At 41.6% G+C, this 13,865-nt stretch overlaps 1 protein-coding gene across 1 annotated transcript in view; it reads left to right on the plus strand.

Moving 5' to 3' along the window:
• The window catches only part of cntn5 (contactin 5), a 229,839-nt gene that overhangs the window by 207,983 nt on the left and 7,991 nt on the right, over positions 1 to 13,865 (plus strand). Inside the window, exon 18 of the mRNA XM_080772412.1 lies at positions 3,295 to 3,365. Coding sequence (XP_080628538.1) covers positions 3,295 to 3,365 — 71 coding nt within the window. The remainder of the gene's footprint in view (positions 1 to 3,294; positions 3,366 to 13,865) is intronic.

The raw sequence follows: 13,865 nt of genomic DNA on the forward strand, positions 1-13,865 counted from the left end.
TGGTTCACAAACTTTTTATGTCAAGGACCCCCAAATTGACACTCATTAGCCTGCATTTGAAAAGTTATGCCAGGGACTGGGACCTCCATAAGAGAATATCTTTATGGCTCTAGCAGCGACTCTCAACTATTTTAATTTCAAGGACCCCCAGTTCGACCTGCATTAGTCTACGGACTCCCATTTAATGCCATTTCTAACTCTGGGCCACCAATTTATAATGTAAAATCAATGTTTGGTTCCATTTGTATACTCAGAGTTGCAGTCCATTTGGTTCCTAACAATCATTTAGCTGAGGACCCCTGGGGGTCCCCGGACCCCATTTTGAGAACCACTGGCCTACATTTCGTCACTGCCAGGCAGAAACCTTGAGGTCGCTCAAGGGTAGGAGAGCTCAAGTAGTTTTGAGCTTGTAGATCTGCTACTTTTGCTGTGAATTTGAATCTTGAAAAGTAACAGTGTTTGACGTATGACATTTCCGCCCGACAGAGTTGATTTACTCAAGTAGGCTACTGTACTTTTGTCTTTTGCACTATACAATTCTACAAATATTGTACTTTTCTTTTTACTCCACTATGATTATAACTTTAGTTATTAAGTTACTTTGTTCTACAAGCCTGTAGATCTGCTATTTTCAGAAGACACACAAGATCCTCACAAAAACATATGCGCCTCCTCCCATAAGCCCCCAGCTGGCCTCTTGTTGCCTGGCGCGTCACAGGGACCTTCCAAAGCCTGGTGATTTATTGCAGCTGCAGAGCTTACACAGCCACTGCCTGCATGCATCAGCAACAGAGAAAGATGCTGCAGGGCCCCGTGGCCGCCGCATCGCCCTTGTTAACCCGTTTCACTTTAATTGGGAGGAGAGGACGTCGAGAAATAAGCTGCTTACATGAATTATGACAAGTTTAGCGCCTCATGCTAAAGAGGCCAGCCACAAAGACAGGACAGAAAAACAAACTATTTACAGTGGCTGGCTGGACAGAGTATACTCGACTCCGGTAGGCCTACTTGAGTCAGAATATTAGAAATATATTATTTTATTTCTACTGTAGGTTGCAGTTTACTATGAAAACCACCTGCATTTTCGGGCGGCCTCCATACAGTATATGGTCACGCCTCATGACATCACGCTCCATATAGTCACGTCTCGTGTCATCATGCCCCATATATGGTCACGCCTTGTGACATCACGCTTCGTGACAAGTCACGCCACCATATATGGCCGTCTCCGTACATGAAGATCACGTAGCCATACTGTACATGGAGAAGACTGGATCTTCACCCTTTACGGCGAGGTCGCTTCTCGCCCTCATCTTATAGGTTGACAAACTAGACATACTGTATACGCCTGCTTAAAATTACTCGGCTACGACAAAACATTGTTTTCTTTTTAGTACCAATGCATTGCTCTACTGAAATATAGATATTTTGCTAAAACAATTAAAATATTAAGTATATATGAATAACAGTAAAAATATGAGACTTGAATATGAGACGTGTAGCATTGTAACATGTTGTGTGCTTGTAGATTTGCAATGTTCACTTTAATTGAAATGGAGTTTGAGTGGTTTATCCATAATGTACATTTCCTATAGAAATGTAGGTGTCAAAAGTGCATTTGCCTCTGAAATGTGAAAGTGGAAACCTCATTATGTCCAAAACGTACTTTTCAGGATTAAAATAAGAAATGTATAAAAAGTAGCACATCGACTTGCGGATCTGCTACTTTTGATGTTTGTGTGTGATGCTGTAGTTAGTATGATCAAGGAGGGAGTTAATTATGAGAAAAAGTTTAAATATGGAGATAAAGGGCTGTATTTTGCATGTCTTAAGTACCAGGTCTTATTACTTAACTTAAGACCTGGCGTGATCAATGCCATTTGGCTATTCTGAGTGGCCAAAGAGCATTGACCACGCCTCCAGGTCTTAAGTTAAGTAATAAGACCTGGTACTTAAGACACGCTAAATACAGCCCAAAAGGTTTTTGCCCTGACGGCAACGAAATGTACCCAGTTACCGTCCGCCACTGACTATTCATGGCCAACAGAAACCCCCGGTGTGACGGCGTACAGCGAGCTGTCTGACTCACGCGGCTCGCTCATTTTCCCTCGTCTGGTGAAATATCATAATTACAAAGGTCGACGGTCACAGGGAAGTGGCTTATTTAATCTGTCCTATCTCCTCAGCGTAATTAACAGACTAATTGCTCTCGTCTAATAGCAGTTCCTGCTCACCCATGCAGTCTGCTGAAACGGTAAAACGGGGTTCACCGACTGAGCAGCATATTATTTCGGTCCTTCCGTCGTCTTAACCCTGTCGTGAGAACAATCCTGAGCGTTAGCTTAAACTCGGAAATTCAGACACGACACTTAAGCCTAATGGATCCAATCAATTTAATAAATTATATTAAAAATATGGCTAATTTTATAAAATAATTGATAAGTAGGCCTATACTGATCCATATTTTGTATACAAACTTGTATAAAAACACACTTCTCAATTATTTGAAATTTTTAATTGGCCACAACATTGCTAATAAACCTCAGTCTGAAAGTGTAAAATGTATATTGAGCCGGCTACTGTACTGTACTGTACTGTACTGTATATCACGGTTGTCGGCAGAAACCTCTTATCTACATATATTTATATTTTCATAAATGAATGCCCTACCTGATCATACTACAGAGTCACACAAATCATCAAAAGTAGCAGAACTGCAAGCTCGATTTTGTAAATCTGGTACTTTTGATTTAATTTGAATCCGGAAAAGTAACAGTTTTGGACAGGCTAGAGGTTTCCACCCGACATAGGCGATATATAAGAGAGAGAGAGAGATCTAATGGTCCCACCGTAGGTAGGTAGGTCAGGATTTCTTTACTTTTGTATGGGTTGGTCGGTCGGTAGATTGAGGATTTTTTCTTTTCTTTTTAACATGCTAGTACAGCAGACTGACTTTTAAAGTCAACAACGTTTCAACCTTCATCAGGCCATCTTTAGGCTATCATAAAGATAGCCTGATGTAGGCCGCATAGGCCGAAACGTTGCCGTTTCCCTATTAAAAGTTGGTCACTGCATTTGAAGACAGTGTGCGGGTGTTTGTTCCTTTTTCATTGTTGGGCACCTTACCCTCTCCTATGCACCTGTCGCCTGTAGGTGTACAAAAGCCTTGCTTTTTATTAGTACAGCAGACTGAAAACTGTATAATATTCCTCTACAGTTTCAGAGGGTTTCAGAGTTTGTCAAAGTTCTCTTTGGTGTGGCAAAAAAAGCCAACTGACTCTTTGTGGTCTACAGTACCCGCGGTGGCGCCGGCTAACGTCAGTGGAGGGAACGGACGGCGGCATGAACTGGTCATCTCCTGGGAGGTAAGGTTGATTTGGTTGATTTGATTACATTTTTATTAAGGATTCCTGTTAGCTAGTGCAGGCCTGGTCTTTGGGGCAGGCGAGACAGTTCCCCGCCTATGGCGCCAGGTCAGTAGGGGTCGAATAAAGACATGGGTCCACTACACATGGCGTTGTTTATATTCGGCAAGCACATCGATCCCTCGTCTGGTCCGACCAAATAAAGGTATGTCTGGAATACACTGGTTGTCCTGGCACGCTGTCTTCAAGACTAGAGTGAAGAGAGATGATAATAAGAGAGTATTGAACAGCACTGTTTTGTTATCAATAGGCTATTCGAATCTCATACGTTTTATTTGATTAAATCCTCCACAAGGGTATAGTATAGAACCGTCCTATAAACTTTGCCAAACATGTCCAAATATCCGGACACTAAGCTGCGGTAGTTGTTTTTATTCACTGAGAGAAAGTAAAACAGTAGGCCTACTGTATAAACCACTTTTATTTTCAAGATTATTTCTCTGTCATTGTCTGATCCTGCTGATACTAACACATACACAGTACACCTTCACACACTCTTTCCATTCATCTACATCAGTGGTTTTCAACGAGTGCTCTGCATGTGCGCTCGCATGTGCGGGACGACCGCTAATAATCTCGCATTGGGCGCAAAACCGAATCAGACCGGGGCTGAGTTGGTGCAATGGCTAGTCGAGGCAGTTATACGTTTAAAAAAAACGTGTGAAGTTATGAAAACATGAAACCGTTGCATTGGGGCTCATAGCCGAGGATAATTTGCAACCCCTGTCCCTGGTTAGATCTTTCTATACAAATATCTACCTAATAAAAACTATCATTTACAAAAAGGACATGCGAGAAGCTCTAATCTAAAGTACAAAAGCAATAACATTCCCAAATTACATTACAAATCACATGAACTGGTCATCTTGCCTCTTTTGTTTGAGGAGGCTCGCCAAATTTCAGGTCGACAAATCTCTAATGAAACTGCATTTATTGAGTCAATTATTTCCTTCTCCATCATTTGCTGGTACGGAAACCTGAACATAAAGGACAAAAACCACCTTGGTAGGATCGTGAGAACGGCCTCAAAGATAGCCGGAGTGAATTTCAGTAGCCTGGATCATGTCTTTAAAAACCAGGTGCTTAAGTAAGCCAAGTCCATTCGTACGGACAACTCCCATCACCTCAGCTCTAACTCTGAGTACAGGCTGCTTCCTTCCGGCCTTCGCCTAAAGGTTCCAGGGGCCAAAAGTTACAGGTATAAATTCTCCTTCGTGCCCGTTTCTACCCAGGCTTTAAATGCCGATAGGAGGATGTAACTTTGTCGCTGTTTTGAATTTCCATTGCTACACTGAAACCCACTGAAACCCGACATGCTCAGGTGCTCATAGAGACAAAATACAACCACCCAAGTTATATTAACCTTCTCTAACTTTAATAGACTACGGCGCACATCACTTAGTTGAGGGGTTGGAAAGTGACACCAGAAAAAGAAGAAAATCAGTTTCAATGCAATTTATTGACGACATTTCGAGTCAAGGTCATCAGGTCAAACTGATGCAGAGCCTTGGCTTGAAACTTTGTCAATAATTTGCATTGGAACTGATGGTGGTTCTTTTTCTGATATTAACATTCTCTACCATACAGATTGGACAAATTTAAAATGTATTGATGAAAAAAGAAATTCATACTGCCGATTTAACCATGAGTTACATAATTATGCTGCTGACCTGCAGGTCATGTAACTCATGGTAACACCAGTATTGATATTATGTGCTCTAAAACAGTGCTTCTCAAAGGGGGGTCTCTGGGGACATAACATATTTTCAGTCCGTGGCCAAATAATTTACATATATTTGAGGGTCCTTGGCACGACAAAAGGTTTGAGAACCATGCGGAAAGCAATGTTGACCTCCAAACGCAGCATAGCACAATAGGCAGCTGTACTTTAGTGTACTGTACTGTATTGTACTGTATGTTAGCATTCAATACATAGATACTTTAGTGGAAAACCACACATGTGACATGCCCTGTGAGCTTTAAAGCATCGATCGAGGCTTTGAAATGCAAGTAAAAACAACTGAACCAAGCACTTAACCACAGCGTGCTATAAATCCCGTGCACCAATCAGTGGGATCCAACAAACGGGTTTCACTTTAAGCCTTTGTGTTGAGACACCCCCAGGGGGTCCTTGAGGAGGTCGCACAGGGTCCCCAGCTTTAATGGTTGATAGTTATGAACCGAATGGACCCTTAAAGGGTTGTCACTATAATAGTGTACACTCTCAGAGCTAAATGAACACTGAATATTGTACAGTGGAGTGGGTCCCATGGGAGATAAAATTGAGAAAATAGCCAATCGATCTGCACATTTTTGCTACTTCAGATTTTTTTTTGTCATGAATTGAAAGTGGTTAAGATCCATTTGAAACACAGGTTTGTTTCATTCATTCATTCATTCATTCATACATTCATTCATTCATTCATTCATTCATTCATTCATTTTCTGAAAACTAACGGTTTGGGACATACAAGGTTTCCACCCAACAGCGACAGTATCAAACTTTGGGGCCCTAGCAATTAAAACGCGGTTCTTAGAATCACTGATATGTGCTACTTAAATGGCCACTGATAACCTACCCTACCTGCTAGAGGAGTGTGAGTTAAATGATCACACAGTTTGCCATTCATTAAATACCTTCCCTTGCCTCTTCTTTTTTTTTTTGCTTGCGGAATATCTGTCAGAAATTATTAAGGTGATAAAGGCCAGCTGATGGACGAGGCTTCCCCACGCTGGGTTTAGTAAAGCGTGAAGGGAAACCGCTTTGGTTATTAATGACAATCTTTATTGCATGCATGTACAGATGATGCCATTAGTTCACACCCAGCTGCACTCACTTGAGTTGAGAAATGTAAAGTCTGTTGTACAGACTTTAGTTTTGAGTCTTTTCCCCCCGTGAGGTTGGTTCTGTAGTGATGGGATGGTAGGTGTTATCATTTTTTTTTGCTCTAAGAATAACAAAAAATCAAACATAAAGAATCCTAATGCATGGTGTCTAGGGGCGGGACTTCCGTCGTATGCACTTTAGAAACAATCTTTTCCTTTTGCAACCCATTTTTTCCACCCAGTGTCAATTATCTAATGTAATCCTGGGCGCTACACTTCCTCTGCCAACCTGGGGAGGGTAGCGGACTGACCTCATGCTTCCTTCTATGCATGAGGAGTGCAAGCTGCTTCTTTTCACCTGACGGGGGGAGTTTCCCCGGTTGGACGTAGCGTGTGGAAGGAACACATTATTCCAACCAGTTCCTTTCCCTTCCATCAGGCGCCCCGGCTGGCCAGGGGGAGGCAGTTTAGAGACCAGCATTACTGCATGGTTTTTGTGAGGGTATACCTACCCTAGGGGACACGGGGAGAACATGCAAACCGAGGTGGGGTTGGCCCTTTTGCCAACCCCACCTCGGGTATGGGCGAAAGGGCAAAACTGCTAGGTCTTGTCTTGCCTATATGGGCTGCAAGGGGTTAACAAAAGTGGCATTTTAAGAGTTTTAAAGGACGACTTATCCTATTCCTTTAAGCATACTGTATATCGTGATAATATTGTTAATCGCAATCATTTTGGCCACAATAATATTGTGATGTGAAATTTTCAGAATCGTCCCATAGTTGGTGGTTGCCGTCTCGGTATCATCAAGGCAGGGTGGAGAAAAAAAAACATCTCATCTCATTTAAGTGTCAGTAGCTGAGTGCAGCTAGAAAAGAACAAGAGATCAAGAGTCTATAGAGGTTCTGGAGATGAAAAGCAGGTTGAATTATTTTATTTGTGGGATTTGATGATGTGTTCAAAGGACAGAGTGGATTGATGGCAGATTTGCCCTGCGGTCCCGGCGATCAGAACCCTCTTAAGTTTGATCATGCCTTTGTACTGCAATAGCTGGACAGCTTGCAGTTTAGTTCTGTATGATTCAGTGTCGACAGCAGATCTACAACCTCGCAACGCACCGTTTCGCGCTACGTTCAGTGCTTGTGGGTCTGATACTTTTGATGCGTTAGTGTGATCAAGTAGGGTGTTAAAGGAGAATTCCGGACTATAGCCATTTTCTTACCTTAATCTGATGTCATTATATCCAAGAACGAGTGGTACAGGTGAAAGACAGAGCATGCACAGTGTGTTTAACAGTAAATCGGCAACTACAGCAGCCCATTTGGGACAAAACACAGAGTTATGGGACATTATGAAAGAAAGATGTCTACAAAATCAACATCTTTCTTGATGGGTTTAACAGAGTTAAACTCATGCACGAGGTAATTTTCACTCCTTTTTTAAAGTAATCTTCCTCCTAGTATATAATCATAATACCTGATGCTCATGTTTTTTTTTTTTTTGTATTTGTACTGCGTATTTAAGAGATATGGTAGTAGTTAACTTTCAATCTCAGAACAGTCCCCTTTCTTGGAGGCGGAGGCGTTCATGAGCATCTGTTGTGTAATGTGCCGGCCATCGCACAATTTAATCATTGCCTCACGCCAAGTGAAGAGGGTATTATAGCGTTGAAACGTCTGTCACAAGAGCTACGGTAGCAGCACACCTCTGGCTCGGGGCCAGGTTCCGAGGGGACAACGTGCGCAGATGAACAACAACACTGCAGGGCCTGCAGATGAAGGATCTATTAGCAGGGGAGTGGCGAACAGATGTGTGAGGGAAGCAAGGGTTATTCTTGTAGTTATTAAGTATGGGAACCCAACTGTCACCCAGGAAAATAACCTTCACATGAAGAGAAGTGCACCTCGGTGAGACATTAAAGGGGGGGCGGCGAAGCCTCCCTCCCCATTCCAGATGGGCTGTTGGTGTTTAGGTCCTGGGACACACTTGATTGCTCACTATTTATATCCAGTCACGGAATGTCATTATGGGTTGAGCTTATGGCATCGTCCCCATCTCTGTCTCTCTCTCTCTCTGTGTCTCTCTCTCTCTCTCTCTCTCTCTCTCTCCTCTCTCTGGGCTCTATTTTCGTCCATGCTAAACCTCTTATCCCTAAACTATACTTTGCCCTTTTGTACTACTTTACTACTATTTTGAAAATAATGTGAGTTGTACATTGGCTATTTTAACAATTCAAAAATGTTTTTCAAAATAGTAAAAAGAAGAAAAAAAGCGTGGGATAAGGGATTTAGCATGGATGAAAATAGAGCCCCCCCTATCTCTGTCTGTCTGTCTGTCTGTCTGCCTGCCTGCCTGCCTGCCTGCCTGCATTTCTTAGATTAAACTTTCATCTCATGAATCCAAGTGATTATTAGGAATAAAATCCAATATAGCCATGTTATATTGGATAAAATAGAACCCTTAGAAAGCCCCTGTAAATGTCATCCAACCAGTGTCCCTGTGAAACAGCATGGATTGTCTGTTGTTCTTCCAGTGAGCCAACATGAACAATATCAGCACCCTGACTCTGTTTGACCTGAATGGAACAGAGCCTTTGTTAGTATAATAAACTGTGAAGGAATTAAGGAGGAGGCCCAATGTCTTTCCAATATGGCTGCTGTGCATATAGTCTATTCGTACACCAAGCAGCAAAGACAAAGGACAACGTGGCTATAGCTCTCTAAGCTCACCTGCCCGTTCGTTGCCAGTGGTGTAGGAGATGGTCACCCTTCAGTAATTCTATCACAGTGCAGGAGAATCACACTATGTGGTGAAGCCCACATGCTTTTCACTCCGGCTGCCAATGTCTCCCTTTCCCGAGCGCGCAGTGTCATTTACAGTCATTTTCGCCGTGCCCTATTTCTTTCCCGGTTCCGGCTAAACGCTTCTGGAAATAAATCAGGAACTACTGCCGGTGATCAATGGAGATGAATATGGAAGGAGACGGAGCAGGACTGTTAGCCCTCTTTGGCAGTCAGGGCGTGATGTGAGCGGCGCGGCGCGGCACTTCTGCCTCTCCAATCATCTGTGGAGCGCTGTCAAGAGCCCAGGACGGCTGGGTTGCGGAGGGCCAGGGTTATTAAGCAGGATGAATGACTAAACAGTCCGCGCCATTTCATTCAAGCGTCTCATTAGATGAGACGGTGAGAGACCTGCTCCTTCAAACTGGGAGCCATTGCCAGGGCCATTAGTGGTGCCCCTGCAGCCCCCATTGGCGAGCGTACAGCGAGAGGGAGGCCCCCTCAATTCCGTTCAGGAGTATCGCGGCTATACATTGGCGAGGTAGACAGATGTTTATTATTATTATTTTGCCGTGTGATTCGGCATTCGACAAGGCGTGCCCCTGCCCCAGACTTCTCAGTAGAGATATCAATTTACTGCCCGCCTGTGCACCATATCATTGTTGTCGAGCAAATTACCTCTTATCTCCATGTTCTTTTTCATAATGCCCTATTTCACCATACTACAGCGTCACACAAAAGCAGCAGCTCTACAAGCGTGAAGCGTGGCTCAAAGTGTCGCATTCTGAAATTGTTGACCTGCTACTTCTGCTACTTTTGAGTTTGAATCCTGAAAATGTGGCTATTCTGAGTGACCAAAGAGCATTGACCACGCCTCCAGGTCTTAAGTTAAGTAATAAGACCTGGTACTTAAGACACGCAAAATAAAACCTAATATGAGGTTTCCACCTGACAGACGATATCGAACATGTGTTAAGTGTGTAATGGCCATTATTATGCATCATCAAACTCACACCCAAATCTTTCTATTTAGTAAAACATAATAATATTGTCACTTTCGGGAGAAAACGGCTGCCCAAAGTGTTGTCCAATGTGAAACTCGATTCACTTGCTGACACGACTGAACATTACGAATCCGGCTGGACTCCAGGCTCGGGTTTTGGGACCTGTCTGTGTTCCAGTGAATCCAGTGTGCTTATTATTTAAGCTCTTGTTTAATGGCCTACTTTTCATAAATATTGATAAAACCCAGACTGAACCATTTCAATTTTCCTCCAAACGCAGCTGATGTTGATTACAGAACTACTCTGTTTTAAATCTCATTGAAGATGACATCCAGACAGCGTATTACTCATTTAAAACGTAATCAGCACGCTAGTAAAATATCTGTCAGAAAACATTATAGGTTAGAAATAAGCCACGTAGTAGCTCCATTATCTGTATCTGAATTGTAATGTTTTGTAAACAAACAACTCCAGCGTCGTGGAGTTGTTGTCCCATAGCCTGAAGCGATGCGACACTCTGGTTCAGAAGCACACAGCCTTCCGTTTTAGACTGAAACTTCAAAATAAAGTCCACCAGAAGCCATCACACCTCGTCTTTAAGGGCTCATATTCCGTTGCCTCTCTCAAATGCTTTTACCAGTTCAGATATAATGTTGATGATGGAGGCTAATTGATTTTAGCTCAGCGTCCTTGTAATTAGGCAGTCACGGAGATGATTGGCCGTCATTTTAAAACGAAGTGATGATGAGCGACATCACTCCACTCCCTCCCCCGCAGGGCAGCCGGGTGGCTCATTTCGGCAATGCCTTCGGGAGACATGAATATTTCTACGTGTTAATGGCGCGACAAACTAGCAAACAAGCGTTACAGGTGTTTGTAACGCATTTGCTAATGCTAGATTAATTTAATCTAGTTTGATTAAATGCGTAGCAGGTGTTTGAGACTGATCCCAATATCACCAATTTGGTAAAACAGCAGATGAGCATGACATTCCACAATTCGTCTGCACACAGACAACATTTTTTTAACCTTTTAGTTTTTTACTGGCATAAAAGTAGCAATACCACAATACAATAGTATAAAATACTCTGATACAAGTAGATACAATATATGGAATTTAATTGGTGAATGTATGTTCTGTAATATTAATCTAAAATTGTAAAGTTTCTAGTAACTAACAACTGTAATGGAATAAAAAAGTATTTTTCAAAAGTACCTCAGAATTGTACTTTAGGTATACTTATTTAAAAGACCACCTCATCCATTTTCAACCCATTTTCTGAAATAGAAGCATATTGTTCTTGGGAAAAAAAGAAGTAAAAATAATGAGTCCAGACCTAGTCTCGCATTGCCTCTCGCAATTTACAAATGCTTCCATCCTCCCCACTTTCGTTTTGTCTTTACAGCCGCGCAAATTTAAACAGAAATCATCTAAGTATACCTTGCTTATTAGCAGAAATAGAAATACAAAAATAAAATATAAAGATATGTTAAAATATATTTTCGTGAACGTACTAAATGGCAGCTTCCTTACTTCGGGAGGTGTAGTTCCAGACGGAGATTGTGGAATAGTTGTCTGGCTACGCGAGACCAGTCCAGACCTAATAGAGAAAAAATTCCACCATCTTTTAATGTAGCCTGGATCCAGCCCAAAGATCCCGCCCACTCTCTGAGTAGCTACAGTCTGATAATCAGGCTACTTTTAATGAGCATTAGTGAGGAGTCCACTATATACCCAGTGGTGGAAAGTAACTAAGTATATTTACTTAAGTACTTTACTTAAGTACAAATTTGAGGTATTTGTACTTTACTTCAGAATTTCCAATTTCCAGTAGTTGCCAGTACCTTTACTTCTACTCCACTACATCTCAGGGCCACATTTTTAATCCACTACAATTATTTGAAAACTTTATAGTTATGTTGGAGATTTTAATTTAGAAAACATAGCCTACATTAACCACTTCAACCCTATATACATTTCGGCCATTTAAAAATAGCAGATCTACAAACTCACTCAAGATCTATACGAGCTAGTGAGCTCGTATAGATCTGCTATTTTCTAAAGATTTTGTACACATTTTTAACTTGTGAAATGAGACATGCTGCAACATGAGTACATTTACTTTTAGCACGTTGAGTACATTTTGATGCCGATACTTTTGTACTTTTACTTGAGTACATTTTGAATACGGGACTTCTACTTGTAATGGAGTACATCTACAGTACATTGCAGTATTGATACATTTACCTGAGTAACACATTTGAGTACTTTTCTCCACCACTGCGTATTATATCTTCATGAGGATCGACAGTGTGCTTACAGTAGCATATAGGAGCAGGCATCAGGAGTCAGGTCACACAGGCCGTCTCCGCTGGGAATGCATGGCGGCGCATGGTGTTTTCTAAGCCGGTTTATTTTTAGCAGTCTGCTGGTAGTCTGCCTGTTTCTGTTTCGAGGAATAATAACACAAGTGGCACGCTTAAGCTGTGCCGTGCTGAGGATGTCAGAATGCCCCGCGTGTATGCCGCTATAACACCTTAGCAAGCCATCTGCCTGGTGTGGGACACAAGAGGTCTATAGGAAAAACAGGAAATCTGCACGCACACACGCACACTCGAGGACCCCCTCTAAAACGAGATGATACATCTCAAGGGGCTATCCTCTAAAGGAAATACAATTTTCAATATACACGCACGCACATGCGCACGCACTCGGTAGAACAGGTGGAAAGGATACCAATCTGAACGTGTCATAGGGGACTCCAATTAAATTAAATTGAGCGTTTTTGGCATGAGAAAACATACCATTTACCAATGTGTCTAAACGTAATGAAAAATGATCCTCTGATGCTTCCGGATCAGAGGACAGCTGAAAAAACAAATCCAAGCCGCGTTTGCATAATATAGAATTTATATATACTGTGTATATATATATATATATATACAAAAAAAAGTTTCATTACATTTTCCAATTAAAGTAGAGACTCTCTTCTTTCTTTTTTTATGTTTACATTTATATTCCGTGGGTCTTGAAAGACATTAGTAAAAATGCTCAAAAAGGCTGGCAGTGTCATGCAGACTGTTCTAGAGAAACTGGCAGTCAATGAGTTAAAATAGTATACAGATTTCAAATGTGTTTAAAGGTAGCAGCTCCGTTTATAATGTGCAGTAGGTCTGTCTGTGTCAGAGGTCCACTCAGTACAGATAATGCAGAAAACTCGATGGTTAGTAGTCCTTAGGGCGGTCCTATTCCATTGGCTAACATTTTCTATCACAACAATTCACACATCTTGCTGCTGTGTTTGCACATTGTTGTATTTCTCCCAGTACGTAGGTATATGTGATTCTCTTCTCTTCTCTTCTCTTCTCTTTTTTTCAGGATTTAAAAAATAATAAAACAGCAGATCTACAATACAAGACATTTTGAGCTGGTAGATCTGCTATTTTTGCTGCTTTTGTGTGACACTAACTGTAGTGGAGTCACATCAGGTATACTGTAGGCTAGTCAATCAAACATCCTCAATATCATGAATGTTGAGCAATATTTCCATTTGCAGAATAGACGTTAAAATAGGCAGTACATTTAGTGTATAAAGTCAATCAAACATTGTCACAGAGTCATAAAGATGGACTGCCAGTGCGGAGGTACCAAGTACATTATTTAGCCTACATTAATAGTTTGACTACAAACTAGTTATGAAAAGGTTATTACATTGAACAGTAAGAAACATATAGACATCAAACCAAACTTTTTGCTGTCGGTCGCAAGCGTGAGCTAATACGGTAAGACTACAGCACAACATTACATTTAGTTATGTGGGACATTTATACA

Source organism: Protomyctophum bolini, assembly GCF_963924005.1.
Source record: "Protomyctophum bolini genome assembly, chromosome: 9".
Lineage (NCBI taxonomy): Eukaryota > Metazoa > Chordata > Actinopteri > Myctophiformes > Myctophidae > Protomyctophum > Protomyctophum bolini.